The sequence below is a fragment of the Merops nubicus genome, unplaced genomic scaffold (assembly GCF_000691845.1).
Source record: "Merops nubicus isolate BGI_N331 unplaced genomic scaffold, ASM69184v1 scaffold10468, whole genome shotgun sequence".
NCBI lineage: Eukaryota > Metazoa > Chordata > Aves > Coraciiformes > Meropidae > Merops > Merops nubicus.
The window spans coordinates 855-22103 of NW_008625131.1; the positions used below are offsets into that span (position 1 = coordinate 855).

Consider the following 21249-nt stretch of genomic DNA (forward strand, 5'->3'; position numbering starts at 1 on the left):
CTAAACTTTCAAACCTCTGAATACTGAGCTTTTCAGAACTTAAAAAGAGAGAGCGGTGGAGTCTGGGGGAAGGGCTCGTGCTTAGTTGTACATATGTGAGAAGATAACTGAGACTTTCAGGGGCTAGCATTTGGTTTTTTTAAGATATTTTATTTTGCTATAGAGGAATTAAGGACCCTAGAACTTGCACTGTTACAGTGATTCTTAGTGCATGACAGATTAACAATGTTTTGTAATTACTAATCCTAAAAAAAAAAAAAAAATAAAAATCCTCCTTAAGGTATTTCCTTGTGCAAAAGCTTCATACAGACCGTATCATTTTCTCAGTGTAAGTGCCTAGCCAAGGAATGCACAACTCATAGCTCAGCTTAAAATATCACTGGATATTCCTTTCTGTATCTAAAACACCATGATGTTATAGGGTACTCCCTGATAAGTACCCATCAGTCAACTTAAAAGATGACATAATGAAATTCTAGTACTGGCAGTAATCTTAAAATACTAACATTCTTGAGTCTTTGTGCTTTGTTCGTTGCTTGTATTTCTTGGAGGGGGCAATCAAAATTGATTTGTGGTTCAGGTTCTCAACCCCATTTCAGCTTTGTATGCTGTAAGATACTATTGTTTGCTTTGGTGAAATTATTGTAATTATTTTAGGTTTTCTGTAATAATTTAATATAATAACACTTAATAAAATATATTTTTATAGTAACACATTTTTAATATTTTTAACTTGTATTTAAATCAAAAAGAGCAGAATTGGCAAATGAATGGAATTACCCTGCAGTAAATGTGAGAGGATTCTAACTGAACTTGTTTTGCTTCTTTTTTTTTTTTTTCTCCACTTTCCTACATACAGAGACCTAAAGGACAGGGAAATAAAGGTAAGTTGATTCCTTGTATTTCTGTGTAAATCTCTAGTATTGCTGTGTATGGAGGTTAACGTCTCTCCAGACCATCATGAGAGGAGAAGGTAGCCATAGGATGTCTTTTGTTCCAGAGGAGGATGGCAGGAAATGGTGTCCCAAAATGGTATTTCCCAGCCTTGTTCCTGTGGCACAGCGGCACCTCAGTTTGAAATGTTTTAGTTTGCAAATGGAGAAGCCAGAGGGTGACATAGCTGGTTCTTTTTCCCTGACTTGCTGATGCACTGGTATAATCTCTTCAACAGCACACCTTGGGCCTTTCTGGGCAGCAAACAGTCAGTGTACCAGAGTCATCAGGAGGAACCTTTTGAACAGCTTCCTCAGATGGAGACAACGGCCACGTGACTGTTCAGTTACCCATGTCTGTGAGCAGAACGCATCACCTTCCCTTTTCCCAAAAATTTTGTGGGCTTTTTACTGTAGCATCAGTATAGAATATTCTCTTGGTGTTTGGAGGCCTTCTGCCTTTCTGCTTTTTTCATGTTTCTGTAACCATCTTAGTCTTTTAAATACCACACTCGATGGGGTTTCTTCTGTACCACAGAAACAAGGAACCAGCTCTAATTCTCGCCAGTTCTTGGCAAGTCTGTAGTAAACAGCATCTCAGATTTTATCTTGCGATTGATTTCTGGCATGGAATTTCTTATCTTTGCTATGGCTATGAAGACTAATGTTCTGTTTGGGAATTCTTTTTATGCCTGTGTCCATTGAATTTTGAGGTGCTAAGCAAGCTGAGCCCTAGAACAGTGTGCACACAGCTACCTTCATGTGTTAATATGCTTATTATTTCTTCATGCAGATAAGAAACTTGTTTTTTGGAGCTCATGTCCTCTTTGCTGCCCCCTTCTCCCTGCCATTATCTGAACTAATCTGTTCTCTCTGAACTGTCATTTAACATTACCCCCAGCGAACTTATTCTGTGTACAGATTATCTGGCACATGCTTCCTCAATCTTGCTGGATTTGGCTTGTTTCTTTTAATTTCTCTGCATTCAGAGACAAATGAGCTGGTGTTTACATCTTCAGACCTTCCATTTGGTCATTCTTGAATACTTGTTCTCCCCTATTCTAACACTTCTACCTTTTTTGCCCCCAAACTGGAGCTTTGAGGTGTTTCTTTGTCTTTTAAGTAGTTTGTGTTTACACCTTCCATATTGCCCTTAAGGGAGAAGAAAAGTCTGATTCATTTTAGCAAGTAGCTTGTGGCTTTGTGTTCTTTGAATTACTGTATCTCTGAGGTTCTTGAGATGCATCTGTTAGTGGCTCATACAAGTACCTTTTGAACTATACTCCACATACAAGAATTGGAAATATTAAACATTTGAGTGCTATGTTGCAGCATGTTTAATAGTGAAAATGCACCAGTCAGCTTTACTTTAATTTATGTTAGCCTATTTTTGTCTGCTGTAATTTCTAATTGCTGCAAGATGTTTGAATCAAACCACATCTCTTAGTTGCTATGCAAGAAAGAGGTTTTTGCATTTCTGGGCTTAGATTTTTATGGAGTGCATCCTTTTAAATAATAGATACTTACTGTATATTCTCTCAGTGAGAATATGATCTAAATGAAAACTATAGTGAAAGAAAACACTCTCTGCTGTTCTGTTAAATTATTTGATATTATATCTACTTAACGAACCCATGTTAGGATTTAGCAGTAGATTGAAGGGCTGGGAGATTGTAGCTCAGTGTAGCACAAATAGTTGGCTTTGAGACTTTTTCAAGAGGATAAATTAGGTCGATATCAGCCATCCTTATAGACCACATGTTTAGCAAAGGAGCTTCGAGGGAAGATGTAATTCTGAGCTGACAGACTGCTCTGAAGCTGATTCCAAGCAGAAGAGTAGTAATGCTGAAGAGGGTGGTAAAAAGGTTCTTGTCCATAGGTCTGGAGGAGCATGTGAGAGAATGCGAGTGAGGAGTATAAGGGAAATAGAAAATACTCTGGAAATAGAGTATTTTTCATATTGAAACCAAAAATACTAGAACTGCAGATGATGTTGGGAGGTAGCTGATTGGTATTGTCTGGTAAAATGTTCTTGATTCTTTATTCTTGTTGATTAAAAATTGGTGTATTGTGCTGTTGCTTTGACCAGAACCTGTGGTGTTGAAGTTCTGGTGAACTGTAGAACAGTACTACCCATCAGTTGTGTTGGGTGTTACTGTTAGTATTTGAGACTTCAGTGAGTAAATTGTCATGTCTTGAGAGTTTTTTTTCTTATTCAAATCGTCAACTACTATACAGTTGACATAAAAGGTCTGAACTGACAGCAGTCAAATGATGTTGTATGGTGGGGGGGAGAAATTGGCATTCCCAAAACTCCTTCATCCCTCTCTGCATTTCTTCTGTTTGTTGTGCCTGTGTATCACACCTGGGATAGGAAAGTGCTGACTTGTGTGTTTACATATAATTTTGGGATTTGTAGTAGGCGTCAATGTCAGCATTAGGTTTAAAACAAGAACGAAATGTTTGTGTTTCTTTGTAGTATTTATTCTCCGCGTTAATTAAGGTGCAATGGCTTCTTCTAATGCACGTTTTATTCTTATGCCTTTGGCCATCATTTGTGCATTTTGCAAGTGGTTTTTCAAAGTGCAGTAGCAGTTAGAGAGCAGAAGCTTTAAGCTCCTTGTTTGAGGAGTTGTTTCTTTCCAATATCTAATTACGCTGGATGTTTTCACAGTGTTTGCGGAAGTACAGGGTTGGATTGATACAGATATTTTTAGTAACTGCAGATTAGTTTCAATTAGTATTCTTCATCACTGCCCTGTTCACTGGAACTCTTAATGTGGAATTTTGAGAATGAGGCATGCATCTTAAATCTGTTTGCACTTGTTCAGTGTGTGTGGGTGCTATGCTTTTCATTATTAAGACATCACGAAAAGCCAACACAGCACTTGTAGTGACACTATTTCACTGGGAATTGTATGTATTTACTAGGAGAGATGTCAGTATGCAACTATTCTGTATCACCATCTTATGCCAGTATAAAATAAATAAGAAAATACATTTGCCAAGTGTGTTGTATGTTAGTTGTAATGGCAGACCAAAAATAATTTCATCTTAAGTGACCTTTAGATACCTCTGAAACAGTAAACACAGCAGATGCTTGTTTTATCAAGATTAGCTGTCAGCATGAGGAGATTAATTTTGATGGGATTCTAGTCTTGACATGCAGCTGTTTATTCCTTTATTTGTGGTTGCATGCTTTTAAGAAACTTGTGGCTCTCCATCGATAGCTTTCATTATGATAGAATTGTACTTGAGAATTGTGCTTTCCTTACTATTAGGTTAAGTCTGAGTGATGGACGTGGCGTGGACAAAACATCCCATGTGAGACTGAGCCAAAAAGAAAGAATATGGTGTTCCAGCTTATTAACATGTCACCATTGTACATCTATTCAGGATGATTAATGACCTTAACTGAAACTTTTTAGGGGTGAAAAAAGTCCCGCCACATCATCTAATGTTAATTTAAATTTGATGCTTAATATTGTTTTATCAAGTTTTAAAACCCATTGTGCTCACCATTGCTGGTCAGATTTGGGGGGTGTTAATACACAAATGCACTGTGCGGGTTTGTAATAGCTGAAGTGTTCTGACTTTTAAAACTCCAGGAAAATATTGAAGACATGAGTTGCTTTCTTCCTTCCCAGACATTTGCCTTGAAGAAAAACGTTCTATGTTAAATTATTAATTTTCAGGGTTTTTTTTATTGCTTTCTGAAATTAATACTTTTTTTTTCCCCCAGAATTTTGGTTATTCCTTGTAATTCTATCTATTCTTTTGTCAATTTTTCAGCTAGTTGCATTCCATGAAGGCAGTTTGTTTTAGAGGTGTTAAAGTCAAGTGTGGAAAAAAAAATTGGAGTGACTTGGTTCGGGCACCACTTGGTTTGCAGTGTGAACTTTGGGTAGCAAAAAAAACCCCAAAGCCCAGCAAAACAGAAAAAAAAGAAACAAAAAAAAACAAAAAAACCCACCTCATTCTTAAACAAAACCTCCAATGCAGTTAAAGGCTTAGTTGCATGGTTGTATCTACTTTTCAGAAGCTTTTTCTGAAAGGGGAAACCACAGAGTCAGTCTTAACTCAGTGTCTCCGCTGTCAGAAAAATCTGTTTTGTTGTAACTTCTGCTGTCACGGTTTTTCAAAATACCTTACTGATCACTCTAAAATTTGTTGGGTTTTTTATTGTGTTTTCTCTTTCACTGTAACTGTTTGATAAATGACAAACTGCATTTGAAAAAGCAGTAATTTATTTTTGAGAAGAAGTCTTCACCTTCAAGTTGTATAATTGCAAGTTGCTGGTTTAAGTCCCTGTTCTGCTTTGCACCATGGGAAGCAATGGAACTTGGTAGAAATTTGTACAGTTTGACTTTGTTTAAATAGTAGCCTGGGGGAGGGTGGAGAGACACTTCAAGTAACTTGGGCAGCTGGAAAATCCCAGGTAGGTGTAATGCCTTAGATGAAATTAAAGGTAGTAGGAGGCCAAGAAGAGCAGGTAGGAAGAGATTCCATCGTATAGTGGTGTATATGTTGGAAAAGGATTGAAATCACCCTTGGGGGCTTCAGCTCTTGTTTCTGTCTTTTATACCCTCTGAGCTTCAGAGATGCCACTAATGCAGCACAGTGTAAAACTTATGTAGGAAATACAGACTTAAACAGCTGAAGAGTGCTGCACATTGTGTTTGTCTTGGTGGGTGACTGACTTGCCCCCTAGCAGGAGAAAGCTGCTCTGTGTTGCAACTTTCCCTGAACCTATTGACTCTGTCTGATCTGGTTGGTCTGCACATTTGCACTTGGTCTGGTACTTCTGGAAACGCTGGATTTACTGCCTGTGCAAATAAGGTGTGCCTGTAGGTTTTCCTTTGCCTGTGGAGCTCAAGAGAGAATAGTCAGGAGTAGACTGCTCTGGTTGCCATCTTTCCAGACCTCTCCTGAAACTGATTGGGCTCATCAACAGAATGAGCCATTTTCTTTAAATTCAACAGAGTGGTGCTCAACAATAATATGTTTAGTCTCAGCAAAGCGCAAGTAGAAGTATTTCAATGTACAGGTGATTGTAAGGTGTTGTCTAGATTAAAAGTGCATCATAGATCTTCCAGAGAGTATATCTAATACAGATTTACTTTTAAGTTTCAGTACAGAACGGTTCGATTCATCAAAAGGATGCAGTAAATGATGATGATTTTGAGCCATATCTAAGTAGTCAGACAAATCAGGTAAGTGGACATTATTTACTATCTTGAAGTTAGTTTTTGGAGTTCAGCTGCCTTTCACACTTAATTTTGGGGTGATAGTTCTTAGCCTTACTTGATTGTGTGAATATCCATGCAATTAAAATAGTTTAAAAAAAAAAACAAAAAGGCAGTTTTGTATCATATCTTGTTACTTGTTTAAGATATCATATGACATCATCTTTATAATTCTGGAAAAGATGCAGTTAAAGAAGCATGTTCTGATATCTCCTGCTCTGGTGCTGGCTTCAGAAAGATGAAGTTGCAAGAAACTTGCAGGGAGAGAACCCAACCTCCCCCCCAAAAAAATAAAACACCCACACACGCCTTTGATTTGCAATGAAATAATGTGTTGGATGCAGTTCAAAACAAGTGTTTCATTGGCTCTGAGAAGATATTAACTGCTTGGAGGTGATTTCTTTTACTGGTGGTAGAAGTAGCTTGGATTTGATGATATGATAGATTGAAGCTTAAAATTATTGCAGCTTGTAGAACTCTTCTGCCAGGAAATTAATGACTTATTTTCAGAGCTGTGAATTGTCTGTGTAGTCAAAACCTAATAAATACTAAGTTTGTAAGTTGTAGGAGTCCTGAGAGAGGGAGGAAGTGCAAATAAATTTAATACAAGGACTTTGAGAATTTTGCTCACTTTTCTTTTCCCCCAGTAATAAAACGTTAAAGAGGCACCAGCTAGAGGATGCTAATGTGCAGTTTTTTCCCCAAAACATCAGAAGTCATCTGGGGTTGGTTCTTAAAAAGTATTGGAGCTTGATATTCTCAAGAAGTAAATGCTGTGATTTCCCAACAGTCTTAGGAGCAGAATTTGAATTTACCTGACAAACTTCATTCACAGATTGTACTTTATGCCCATTCTCCATAGTTTGGAAATGCTCCAGTTTGATTGTTATTCCTCCTCAAAACAGACAGACATCTGTATATCCTTTTACTGGAATGTTCTGGGAGATGTCTTCAATTAGAAGTGAGAAAGTTCACAAAAAATAAGAACGCCAAAAATATAAAACCTAGTTGTTGCAGCTGTTTTTCTATATTTATGAAACTATGGTTATGATTTGTTTTTTTAAAGTAGCTTGTTATTTTCTTGATGCTGGTGGCACAGAAGCATTGTAAGCCTAGCTCATAATTGGAAATAATGTTAGAAAAATTGTGTGCTTTAGTGCTTTGGAAAGGTCTCGAGACAAAAATGCCCACATCTAACAGATACTGTGTTCATCTTTTAAGTTGGGAGAAATGGTGGAAATTACAAATGCCTTTGTATAAACCTTAAAAATATTTTGGACCATGTTAGTGTTTTTTTTTTTGTTTTTTTTTTTTGTCATGAGCATGAGATTCTTTTGCTGATTTTTGTTTTTATTTCTTGCAGAGTAACAGCTACCCACCAATGTCAGACCCATATATGCCTAGTTACTATGCTCCCTCCATTGGCTTCCCATACTCTTTAGGTGAAGCAGCATGGTCCACTGCAGGTGACCCTCCTATGCCGTACTTGACAACCTATGGACAGATGAGTAACGGTGAACACCATTACATACCCGACGGGGTGTTTAGTCAACCTGGGGCTTTAGGAAATACCCCTCCCTTTCTCGGGCAGCATGGATTTAATTTTTTTCCTGGGAATGCAGACTTCTCGACATGGGGGACGAGTGGATCTCAGGGACAATCGACGCAGAGCTCCGCGTACAGCAGCAGCTATGGCTATCCACCTAGTTCCCTCGGGAGAGCCATAGCAGATGGACAGGCTGGGTTTGGCAGCGATACTCTGAGCAAGGTGCCTGGGATTAGCAGCATCGAGCAAGGCATGACCGGACTGAAAATCGGTGGAGATATGACGGCTGCTGTGACAAAAACTGTAGGTTCAGCTCTGAGCAGTACAGGTATGACGAGCATCGCGGCCAACAGCGTGCCCCCCGTTAGCAGTTCGGCCCCTAAGCCCACCTCGTGGGCTGCCATCGCGAGGAAGCCGGCGAAACCCCAGCCGAAACTCAAGCCGAAAGGTAACGTGGGCATCGGGGGCCCCGCCGTACCCCCGCCACCTATAAAACACAACATGAATATCGGCACCTGGGATGAGAAAGGGTCGGTGGTCAAAGCCCCCCCGGCCCAGCCGGTACTGCCTCCTCAGACTATAATCCAGCAGCCTCAGCCATTAATCCAGCCGCCGCCGCTGGTGCAAAGCCAACTGCCTCAACAGCAGCCTCAGCCCCAGCAGCCGCAGCAGCCACAGGGACCTCAGCAGCAGGCCCAGCCTCACCAGTTGCAGCAGCAACAGCTGCAAAACCGCTGGGTAGCTCCCCGTAACAGGGGTGTGGGCTTCAGCCAGAACAACGGAGCCGGGAGCGAGAACTTTGGTTTAGGTGTTGTATCCGTTAGCTCCTCGCCTTCTGGCGTGGAGGTGCACCCAGTGCTGGAGAAACTAAAGGCCATAAACAACTACAATCCCAAAGACTTCGATTGGAATCTGAAGAATGGACGTGTGTTTATAATCAAAAGTTACTCGGAGGACGATATCCATCGCTCCATTAAGTACTCTATCTGGTGTAGCACCGAGCACGGGAACAAGCGCTTGGATGCTGCGTACCGGTCCCTGAACGGCAAAGGCCCGCTCTACCTGCTCTTCAGCGTGAACGGCAGCGGACACTTTTGTGGAGTGGCTGAGATGAAGTCTGTTGTGGACTACAATGCGTACGCTGGTGTCTGGTCTCAGGATAAGTGGAAGGGGAAGTTCGATGTCAAATGGATCTTTGTCAAAGACGTTCCCAATAACCAACTGCGGCATATTCGCTTGGAAAACAACGACAACAAACCGGTTACCAATTCGAGGGACACTCAAGAGGTACCCCTAGAAAAAGCCAAGCAAGTGCTTAAAATAATTGCTACTTTCAAGCATACCACCTCAATCTTTGATGACTTTGCACATTATGAGAAGCGTCAAGAGGAGGAGGAAGCCATGCGTAGGGTAAGGAATCAGTGCCATTATAGTAGCTCTTCTTTTTTGGGGGGGTTTGGAAACCCTGTTTTTCTCACAACTGGAATTTCTGTGTGCGAGTGTTCAATCTGGAAGTGGTGCTTCTTACCCAAGGTGTCTGTCCTTGACAGAACTAGCTCTAATTTCCCATAACTTGTTTTGTTAAGACAGGCAGGGGTTTAACTGTGATATTAACAGAAGCCTGCAGAAGTAGATTTCTGATGTCTTTTACCTTTCCAAGTAAACAAAAACTGAATTGAGTGTGTTACCTGTAACCAAAATCTTCTAGTATAAATTTTTACACTTCCTGCATGCCACAAAAAGGACCTGAAATCATAGAAGCTTACATCATTTAACCTAACAGCCAAGTTCAAATTGAGCTTTAACACCGTTAGCAGCATGCTTACTGTGGCAAGCAGCTTTTCCCCTTGATCCCATTTGTCTGTTGTACGATTGTCAAGCACAAAGCAGCACAGTGATGACTCCTACAGTGTAGGGATCATTTTTTTTTTTGATGTTTCTGATAACTACACATTACTTTTTTTTAGGAAGTATGCTAGTTTTTGTGAAGGGAAGTATACCTGTGATAAAACTGCAGCAGAACCTTTCATTTCATGAGACCAAACAAGGGACGAACACATTTAATTTAAGCTGGTTTATAGTACTTGTCTACTTTGTCTTGTAATGTACTCTCCCTGCAAGTAATGCTTCTGTTTACCCTTGGCCACAATATTTACTTTTTCTGTATTTATTTTCTTTCCAGGCTTGCTAGTAACTGTAAATACGTGTTTTATCTCATGGTTAGAAACATTTCAGGAACTACTGTACTGGTTAATGATGTGCAAGTGTTCAGAAATGGGAGGTTGCATCAATGTAGTGCCCTCTGTTCATCCTGCCCCACAACCTACTGAATAAAAAAAAAAAAAAAACAAACACTCAGTCTAGGATTTATTCTCATTAGGGACTTTGTGGGATGCCAAGTCCGGGATTTATTCCCTTCTTGGAGCTGCCACAACTCTGGCTGTGTAAGGGTTTCACCTGTTTCACAATGTCCTTAGTGCTTTTGGGTCCTAGTGCTGCAGTGGTTCCACCTCTTACACATTCCTTGTCCTTCAGCACACATGTTCCATCTCCTGTAGACCAGTGTCATCAATTTTGTGGTTTTATTGCACAGCTCTGCAATAAATTGCCACTTTGGAAGTTTTTTATTGTTTGGAGGCAAGATGAGTATTCCAGTTGGGGCTGTGGACGCTGTTTGAATTATTTTTGTCTAAAAAGAAAACAGAATATGCCCTAAATCAGTACTGTGCCTTCTATTCTGCCTTGATGATAGGAGGACAGGCCACAATTCTTAGCTAATATGCCATGTATGTGGAAAATTTGGACTTTCAGGCTTTAGTACAACTTCATTGTGATTTTGGTAATGTTTCGCAAAGACTGATTTTGTCATGTTTCTCTGTAGGTTTCACATCTCAGTATTTATTAATTTTTGATGATTGAAGGCATTCCACCAGTAACTAATTTGCTTCAAGTGTCTACTTTTGTGGAAAAAAACATACCAAAGGTGTCATAGTTCAGACGTGCCCCAGCAACTCGTGGAGATAACGTGTTTTATTTGTGGTTGGGTTCCCTCCATAGTAGATGAAAGCCACAAAATGTAACAGAGAGGGGAGAACATGGATTCTTGGTGGTATTCCTACGCATTCTAAACATGAAATTCAGCATTTTTAACAGGTCTCTAACTAGATGATAGTGATTGTGTATCTTTGTGTGATAAACCAGCATTACAAACACAAGAAATGCAGAAACTGAGAGATCTTCAGCATTTTCTCAGGTGTTGGTTTTAAACCTTTAGGTTTCCTCTTTTTCACACACTACACAAACAACCTGTCTTTAAATTGTAAACATGCAATTGTTAACTCTTTTATGATTCAGGAATAGTTTGGAAATGCAACAATTAGTCCTGCAGGCTCTGGTTTATGGCTAATTGAGTAATCCTTCATTACCTTGTGCCAGCTAGGCTTTTATGGAGCTGCATTTCAATTTGTGCACTTTCTACTGCTGGTGGAACTGTGTAAATTAAATTCATGCCCATTTTCTGTGGCAATCACTTTGTTTCACAGTGTTTCAGTCCTGAAAAATGTGCTTCTTGCTGTTAATAAAATATTAAATGCATCAAGCAGCAGTAGTCATTTACACGTTCCTTAAAGTTCTGTTAATATTTTGTTGTTGCATAGGTGATAAGAACTTTCATACAGCTGGTGATCTAAGCATAGTAAGCAGCATATGATTTATGGATTTAATTTACTTTATAACAGCTCATCATTCCAGCTAGCTTATTTTAAAATAATTGGTTGTAAAAGTTTAATCTTAACAACTATGGGGGGGATCAATAATTAATTTCCAATATCACCTAGCAGTATGTTTTACTAAAATATGTCTGTATGCTTATTAACCAGACTATCCATTGTGTTTTCATATGAAAATTGATAACTTTGTTTGATAAAGCTCACTTGCAGATGACCATGAATAGTCTCTTTAAGAATAAATACTAGAACTCTAGTGTCTGTCACACTTTGATGTGACCCCAGTGTGGGTAAAGTATCTACAGTTGCAGCTGGATACAGATTTGTGCAGTAATTGTTCATGCTTTTCTTGTGGCTCCAGTTCCAATATCCTGTTTTAAAACCTAAAGTGTTGTGGTCTTTCACCAAAGGAGCAAAGAAATCAGCAATGTTTTTCATGAGTTCTGTCAGTAACATATTGAAATAATCTGAAATCGCCCTTGTCCTTAGTTTGAGCTACTGCTTTTGGGTATAAAAGTGTATTTGTGTGCAGACATATTTAAAAATGTGTGATTGTCTTTCCACAGGCAGCAGTAGCAGTAAGAAGTCTTAAAATATGGCACTTAAGAGCATGTCATGTTAGGAAAATAAAAGGTATTTAGGAAAATAAAAGGTAGAAAAATCTGTATTGGTAGTTACATGCCTGATCTTCAGTAAATACATGGACCAAAATGAACCGTGGCTCTGATTAAAAATGCAGTTGTTGGAAGATTACAACTTACTCCCCCTCCGTTAACTAGTTAACCTAGTTAACCTGCAGTTCCTGGTGTCCTAGGCTGCCTCTTGGTGCTTTTTAGGTCAGTTCTACTTTTGTAGCATGTTATGGAAAAAAGATCATGATTCCATGGAACTACAGAATGATTTTTTTTTTCTTAATGAAATAGTTCAGGAATTTTTTTTTCTTTTATTCAAGGGAGAAGGTAGAGGAATTCATTATATATTTGTGTTTATCTAATTGGTTTTTGGAGTTCTTGCTTTTCAAAAGCCTTTACATGGCAGGTAAAAACAAGCATTTAAAATGTGTAGCTTTCTCCTGATGTATTACATATCTTGTAACAGGAATGCTGGTGGAGCTAAAACTTGGACTCTCAAAAGGAGTAATTTCATTATTACTTTGTTCTCATTCTGATATTAGTGTAACTTCCGTTTCTCTGATAACTGGGTCATAATCAGGCTACTGTGCTGAGCAGTCTAACTCCTTTCCACTACAGGACATTGCTGACTTCATGCTTGATTTGATGTTCCTTTAAGGTCACTTGACGTGAGAAAACATCCATTAAGAATTAACTGTAGGCACTTCTTCCTCCCCGCACCACACAACCATCACTACTAGGTGATAATGGCAGAGGCAGATACAGATACATCCTCAGTCCTTGTACAAGCCAAGGAAAACAGGTAGTTGACTAACATTTTTAGTGTAGTTAAATGATAATTGTGCCAGACAACTTTTTAAAGTTTGAATATTTGCATCTGAGAGAGGTTCCACAGTAAATGAAACAGGTTATGTAGCAGCATCTGAAACTGGTGCCTTTCTTGTCTGCTTTTGGTGATGTTTCAAGGGCTGTTACTTTGTGGTTTCTTTGAATGTGATGTTTATCTGTAGTCTCATCTTCAAAAATGAAAGTGATAGAGCAGGTCTCATGTTTTTAGATATATGTTTATATGATCAGAAAGTAGAGAATGTGTGTTTTTGCCTCCTTGGTAACAGTGAGATGAATGTACCTCTGGTCTCTGGAGAAGAGATATTTTCTGGTTATTCCTTCTGGAGAAGAGGAAGCTGGAATAATTGTAGATGTACTGATCCAGAGTTTTCATCCCATGGAAGATATGGAACGTAGTTAAACTCACAGGTAGTCTTAGGTGATTGAGACCCTTGTGTGGATTTTGTTGGTGCAAAACTGCTACCTGCAAAATCAAGCCTCTGAGGTCCTTCTTACAGAGTGGATTTAAATTCTCGGAGTAGAACTGGAAAGACCAATTTCACCTGTAAAATAGGGATCTCTACTGGAAAAACTGGGAACATCAACCAAGTGGTTCACCTCTGGGCTCGAGAGACTGGTCATTTTAGGAATCTAATTTGTGCAACTTCTTAAGTATGAAGGTAGCTGCCTAAGTTGAGACTTCAGATTTGATCTGAGACAGATCTGTGACAACTCTACCTTTTTTAAACACTGTCTTTAACTTGTGGTTTTAAAAGCAAGGGAGTAATTTAAAAAATCTCTTCTTCCAGAGCAAAACTAGAACCTCGAGTATAGGTATAGTGTCCACAAATAGTTGTTAAAAATCACACAGCAGCCCTCAGTTTTCTGCTGCCTCTCCTCAGACTGCAGTGCTCTGTTAGGAACAGACAGACCAGAACACTGGTGCTTTTCCTGCTGCCTGCAGGGAAGAAATGTGCCTGAGTAACATGCTGGGGTCCCAGCCTGTGGGACTCTATGCAGTACTTCAGCCTGGCTTCACTGAGGCATAGCACAGTTGGCCTGGTTAGCAGAAACTCCAGTGGAGATCACTGGTGGTGCTTGGCTGGGAAAAAATGGCACTTTAAAGTTGTACAGATCTTGCTTATCTACTTGAGCTGTTTCTAGAGAATGGGTTGAATTGGGATTGTGTAAGTGTTGTATCAAAATTGGTTGGATTTGACCTTCAGATTCATCTAGTTGAAATGATGTAATACAGGAGTTTGTATCAGATAAGCTGTTTGAGCCCAGTTCTTCATGAGCACTTCCTCAGAGATCTGGTTTGTGTACTTAATACTGACAGGTAGCTATTACTGTTTTACTTCTCAACCAAGGGATTGTGGTCAGTTGTCAAAAAGTAAACAGACTTGCATGCTCATTGCACATTTGTGTAGAATATGAGTTCATCTTTCCGCATGGCAGACTGGAGTTTACACTGCACATGTGTTCATCTCACTGTGTTGCCCATGGGCATCTGAGAAAACTTAGCAGTGTCAGAGTCATCTTTCTGCCCTTTTGCTGAGACAGTAAGTACAATTTCATAGGTGAAGTTAGAAGTCATCTGTTGTTGGTCTTCAAAAGCCAATGTTATATAGTGAGCATTGGTAACAGGCAATAGCCAGGGCCTAGAAGCATGTCTCATAGCTAATTAAAACCTGCTATTTCAGTCTGTAACGATGCGCAGCACTGTAAGGAAGCACTTGCTACCTGCAGTTAGAATTGGCCAGTCCATCACTGGAAGCATCCAGCTGGGAAAACAAGACTCGAAGGGCTTCTCTGGCTCATGGAGTTCAGGCTTGGTTTCTGCAGAGGCTTTCCTTGTTGTGTGTTATCACGTGGTATGTTTTAAAGTAGTGAAGTTTCTGTCCCTGCCTCTGCCTTTTGAATCTTTGTACCCTGGTATTTAGTGTGCTGGGGAATTTCAGATGTAGATTAAGTGCTTATTTCCTTTAGTGTTACCGTAATAAAACAACATGGTCTGTCCTTGTCATGCTAACAATGCAGGTGTCTGCACAGATTTAAATTTATTTCTCTTTTTACTGTGACATGTTCACGTTTTTACTGTTGCTAAGTATGCTTCAGAGAGTGAAATAAGTAAAATGCCATCAAAACTAATAGGAAGAATAAATAAATTGGAAGTCTAAGTCTTGTAGCTTTTCAGACTTTCTTAATACTTACATGGTTGAAAGCCTTATTTGCTGTCTGGAGTGCAAATGATCTGCAGCAGCATGGTCTCAGATGGGTATTAATTCATAAGGCTTTCTGGGAGAAGAAATGGCTCTGGAGCTGTAAAACCTCACTTGACTTCCTGTGTTGACTCAGATTTTTAATTTGTGCCTTGTAGTTTTCATGTTGGGATAAGGAAGAGAGAGTGTTTAGGGAGGGGATGGCAGCCCCACAGGAAGAACTTATAAGTTTGTGGAAGGCTTCTAGAGATCTTTCCCATCTGAGTCTTCCTTCCCATTTTCCCAGAATACCCAGAAGTGCTTCTCAGAAAAATGTACTTAAATATTTTTATCTGGTTTAGAGGTAATCTCTGCCTTCAGGAGATCTACCCTTTCAAGTTTGGAATTCAAGTGAGGAGCTAACAAGGTGCTTCATATCACACAATCTTGAACTTTCAGTAACTTAATTTTCTCTTAACAGCCAACCAGGTTTTTGTAAGTGGATTAAACAATTTCTAACATCTTTCAGTTTTCTCAGTAATGTTTTTTGTTGTGGTTTTCAAGCACTGATGCCCATGTTTACTCTGTCATAGCTGCAGTGATAGGCTGGGGTTCAAAAAACCATGGATTGTGGAGTTGGAGACAAAATTGCAGCTTGCAGTGAGGCAACTGGGACATGCTACATGTCCCCTTCTGCTGCCTCTTGGGAGCAGGGCAAAGCAGAGAGCTCCAGGCATCAGAACTTTAAATGTTGCAATAAGGTGCAAGTTTGGCAAAATGTTAGGGTTTGTTTTGCCAGTCTAGGTGATCATGCTGGAGGTCAGTGTTCAGGAGCTCTGCAGTTTGGCTGTGTGAGTTTCCCATCCTGGGTAGCTTTCAGACTGGACATCTTGAAATGCTTGGACTTGCAAGAAAAAGGCAGAATTTGCTAGAAAAAAAAAAGTGGAAGTCCTTTCAGATGTACCTTCCTTCACCTTGAGCTTCAGTCTGGGAGATCTGTGAGGGGAAAAAAAAGACACTGCTGAGGACTGTAGTAGCTTGTTGTTAGGCTACCATTTAAAGTTTTGCTGCTTTAAAAAGAGGCTTTTTTTTGTTTACCTTTTCAGACAAAAAATCCCAGAAGTCAATGTTCTGTGCATCTCAGTATTTTCTTTAAAATCAGATCAGGAAACATTTTTGTTGCTTTGGATTTTGAAATTTGGTTAGCAGAGAGGTTTCAGTAAGCCTGTGGATAAATTACATTGCAGCTATTTTCAGCAGGGGATTGTTCAATTAATGCTCTGAATTCAGAGAACTGAAATTTGGAAGGAACTCAGCCTTGTAGTTCAGACCAAGTTATTTTTTATTTCTGTTTGCACTAGATTGATGTGTGTTTCTAAGGCCTGAGTGTTTTTAGATCCCCCTTCCCTTCCTCTGCGCTGGCGGTAGAAACCTGCTGGGGATAAAGTCTTCTAGCTAGTTTGTCTGTTATCAGTGTTGGTAGAAAAAATGTAACAAAAGCCACACACCAAAAAAAAAAAAGAAAATAAATACGTTGAGACCGGAGGAGGCAATGGTAGTGAGTGTCCTGGAGCTGGGGAGGAGTTAGCTTGCTTTGGAGTGTAACACTGTGTGTTTTGAATAAATCAGGTTTTCTGTCTCTGTTTTTGCACAGAGTGCCAAATGTCACTAACACCAGTGTCTGAAGAATGCACTGTTCACTTGCATTGAAAAATGTCAAGCTTGTGTGTCTGCTTCAAGGTTTTAAACGTAACTGTAGTGACGTGTAACGCTGAGACCCCAGGAAAGGTGTGCTGCTGCCTTTTTTTTCCCCCCCTGTGGAATTCAACATGGACTTTAAATTTATAACCCCTCCTTTTTTTCATCCACTGGCAGCAGGCAGTCAGCAGATCATTCTCTTTGTTCTACCAACAGAACATGCATTTTGAGTTCAGGGGCTACCCCGAGCACAAAGGCAGTTTTTAGTGTGGCGGTTTGCGATGCAGCTGGACTTGGTGGTTACAAATGTAATATTTGCAAACGGGCAGGAAACTAGGATTTTATTTCCATGTAGGTAGTAATTAAAAATTGTTAGAAGACAGATATTTCAGTAATTAATGTCTTGGTTCCTCAGGCTCCTGCTTAACACCGTCGTAGTGTTTTTCAATGCTCTGTGCAGTTCTGCTGAAGCCTGCTAGCAGCAGAGGAATAACCCGAGATGTGCACGAGCAGGCTATTTTTGCATACCTTACATGCAGAGTGAGGCATGAGGCCAGAGATCATCTGTCTTCAGCCTACACGTGCTCTGTTAACATATCAGTTTGTATGAGTGACTGGTGGTATCAATCTCCCATCTTAAAAATGGTATCTTATGGTGACTGCTCAGTCTCTTTGAACTAGGAAAAACAAAGATTCCTAGCAGAATAGTGGAATGTTCCTCACTTTAAACAGGCTGAAGTTCTACCCTAGGGAATGTCCAATCTCAGATATGCAGCTACTGGGAGCTTGAGCTGCTCATTGTCACCAACGTTCCACTGCAAGCTTAACTTTTTCAGCTTTACAGCTCGGAGGTGTGTCTTGGAGAGGACTAGATCATGAGTTCTACTCTGATAACCAGTACGAGTGTGTGTCCTCTTGTCTCCTTACAGAGTCTTTTTGGCAGAATTGTGTTCATGTGCTAATTTGAATGTTTTTCTAAATAGTTTCTAGCATAATAAAGTTTGTGTGGCTTCAGATAAAGTGGTTTTGAAATCATTGTTCAGATGCCTCCTGGTTTATTTTGGTTTTCCCTGCTATGCTTATGTTCCATTTATAACATGCTGTGTAATGCAGTAATAATAAAAATACTGGAAATGAGGTTTTTGTTCACTTTTAAATGAGGGAGGGAACCTAATTCTCTTCCATGGAGGTATTTTAAAAATTTTATATAACATACTCAGTTGTACTTAAGTATGGAGAAGTTACCTCACTTGCTTTGCATTTTGTTATTAAATTCTTATTTTTTATTTCTTTTAAATGGGTGGCTGTTTTTAGACATCGTTTTTCTTGCCATTTGAGCAATGTGTGTGTGTGGAGCAGGACATTCTGGGCCAGCTTTACCTTCTCTTAAGCACATTGAAACGTTTTATTATAGGGGGCTTTGAATGAGATACCTGGGAATGTGATCTTTAATTTTTTAGGGATATAATGGATGGAGAATTTAATATTCAAGTAGTCATATGGAGCATTTTTTGGCAAGTTAGCAGAAGATTTATGGAACTTCTTGCCTTATTCATAGGTCCCTTGGTCTCCTTACTCAGTTCACTTTGTGCAATATATTTTATCAGAGATTATTTAAAAGTATCATTATAAACCCTTTTCTTTGCAGTAGTTTTTTTGAACATATTTGCCTATTAGTTTGATGCATAATTCTATGTTTCTCTTAAAGAAGACAACTTGAACTAGATATTTCATGTTCCTCAAAAAGAAGTGAAGCTTTTTTCTTGAAAGCTTGTTGCCTGATTTAGAGCAATTACAAGCAATGCAACTGTTTGAATGAGAGAAAGCAGATAATGTTGAACTGTGTATTAATGTGATTTTCCTTTCTGTTTTTGTTTCTTTTTTTCAGGAGAGAAATAGAAACAAACAATAACTATATGGAGATGTCCTGCTAGAATTACAACACTAATGATGTAGACTCTGGAAATGCCTAATATGTCTAAGAAGACGTTATTAAAGCTTTTTTCTGCTTAAGGTGACATCTTTGAACACTTTAACACAAAATTGACTCTTCTTGTAATGGTTCTCATCAGTGCATCTGCCCTTATACTCTCTCACCAAACACACTTGAGAACTGTACCTTCGTCAAGCACTTTCTGTCCTGAAGCTTTTACCAGTATCTGCTGTCTTTTGTATTTATGCATCCTAGCTAAGGCACAGGAGACCGAACGAATGAAAGGATTCATTAACTCTTTGAATTTGTTAAATACTAACATTTAACCATTAGAAGTGGTTCAATGATGTGAGATTCACATTGCTTCGACTTAATTTTTTTTTTGTTGTTTTTTTAATTGTCAGTTTTTAGCTATTCAACAGATTAAAAGCAAATCATGCCATATTTAGTCCTGGAGTAAAACTCAAGTCTAAATGTTCATGTGAAAATTATTGTAGTAATCTTTTAATATGGCAAGGCAACTTTAAGCTGCAGTTTAGCCGAATGAAACGTAACATGAAATTATATTAGAATGACATTTCCCTTGTTTCAAACTGTTTGGTGTAAGAGAATATTAATATGCAGCTTGGTGGACACCACCAGTTAATGCACATTTCTTTATTTTTTTTTTTCTGTAACATGTATACTGAAAAAAGTGCATTTGTCTGAGGAACTGTTTGTTTGCTACCACTCAATGAATCTCAGTTTTGAGTAAATGTACCTCAGTCTAAATCAGACTTTTTATGACCTTTATAACTACATTTAAAATAATCTTTAATTCCTATTTCTGGGTGTTTGCAAGCCTGACAGATTGCTATCATGAAAGTGAAAATTTACTCCTCTAGGTGATTCACTAGCTAAATAAACATAATTCTTGTTTAGCAAGCATATACTGTTTCTCACATTTTTTTCATTATCCCAACATTGAGGTGTTTTTCCCCCATTGGAAAATATTTTGAGAAAAATACTTTGATCCATGGAGATGACACATGCATAGCCACATTAAAGCAATTTTTTTGCCAGAACCACGCAACAAGAATTTTAGAATGTGTTAAATTGGGTGATTCTCTACTAGCTTTTGCTTCTAAAAAATGTTCTCTTTTGTTTCAGTTTATATAGCAACACGTTCTATCTGCTGAAAGAGAATATTAAAAAAAAAAGTTGAGCGGGTGTATTGACTGTACAAAATACTGAACAGCCTGTACCAAACTCCAGGGATAGCTTTCTCTTTTTAGAACAGCAGTGTAGAAGTCAGATATGTTATAGCTTAAAATAGCAATACCACGTATTATTTGAACATGTTTCATGTCCTAGTGTCCAACACAGATGTTTATATTGTGTTTCGAGTCCTTCATCTACAGATTCTGGCAATCAAAGTTCTGGAGCTCAAGGGACAAAGGTTTGTTTTGAATCCAGACTCTTTTGGTATATTTTACTTTCTTCTTAAGCCCCTTGCATCCTTCTAACCTTGCAAATACACAAAGTTCCCTATGCCCTTATTCCTTGTTTGTTATCTAAAATACTGTTTGAGACTGCGAAGTAGCAGATAGGAATCTTAATTTTTACTGCCAGCTTTCTGGAAGCTCTAAAGAGAGGCCAGTCCCCTATTTTGGAGAAAAGAAGCAATCTCACTGAACTGCAGATGTTTAACAAATAGCAAGCGGGGTAAGGGAGGGGTAGGCAAAGTGCATATTGTAAGAGGAGACTAGGAGATAAAGGTTTCAAGCCCAAAATCTATGAAACTGGGCTTAAGCCCAAAAAGTGCTGCTTCCGTGCATATCTTTTTCTTACTAACAGGTTTTATAGCTGTTTGTTTCCCTCTGTTGGCTGATTTATGGATTGCTGCCTATTATTCCAACTGCCATTGATCCCTCGAAGTGGCAAAGGTCAATGTTGTGAGTCCAAAGAATGTTGTCCTTCTGATGATCCTTCCAGGGGTCAGCATGTTCCTGCTTCTACGTCATGAAAACACACAGAAGTTTCCAGTTAAAAGAAAGCTACTGTTAGAGTCAGGCATTCAGGCGTTGATTGCATGTGCAGCCTTAGTTTGCTTCCACTGCAATACTCATATTTTTGAAGGCTTTGCTAGTATTTCCTGCGTCCCCTTCCGCCTCTTTTATCCTAATAGCATGAGCATTGCTCGTGGGTTGAATCAGGTTTAGTATAAAATGGGTTCGTTGCTCTGTTGCAGGCTTTGGAAGCTGGGGAAGTGAGATGGGATTGTGGGAGAAGGAGGTGGTCACATTTAGAGAGCTGTGACAGTTGTACTGTTCCAGGGTTGTTAGCAAACCTCCAAATAGCAGAGTTCTCATTGCTGATGCCGTTAGCCACGTTGCGACTGATTTGCCGACTGCTGAGAGTTTAGTGTGTGCAGCTGAAATTAAAAGGAGTTTTGTGTGCATATAAAGTACTGTAAAAATAGTATATAACATTGTAAAATCAGCTCTGGAGTGCTGTACTAGTCAATGG

At 39.2% G+C, this 21249-nt stretch overlaps 1 protein-coding gene across 2 annotated transcripts; it reads left to right on the plus strand.

Annotated features, from left to right (window-relative positions):
* The first annotated feature begins 859 nt into the window (after positions 1–859).
* YTHDF3 (YTH domain family, member 3) lies at positions 860–19670 on the plus strand. Of its 2 annotated transcripts, none has more exons than XM_008945576.1 (4): positions 860–884; positions 6066–6145; positions 7542–9134; positions 18697–19670. In XM_008945576.1, exons 3-4 carry the CDS (start codon positions 7560–7562, stop codon positions 18718–18720), a joined length of 1599 nt encoding a protein of 532 aa, XP_008943824.1. In that variant the 5' UTR covers positions 860–884; positions 6066–6145; positions 7542–7559; the 3' UTR covers positions 18721–19670. The 2 variants fall into 2 exon arrangements, with proteins under 2 accessions (XP_008943824.1, XP_008943823.1); XM_008945575.1 differs by having other exon boundaries at positions 863–884; positions 6060–6145.
* Positions 19671–21249: the final 1579 nt, after the last annotated feature.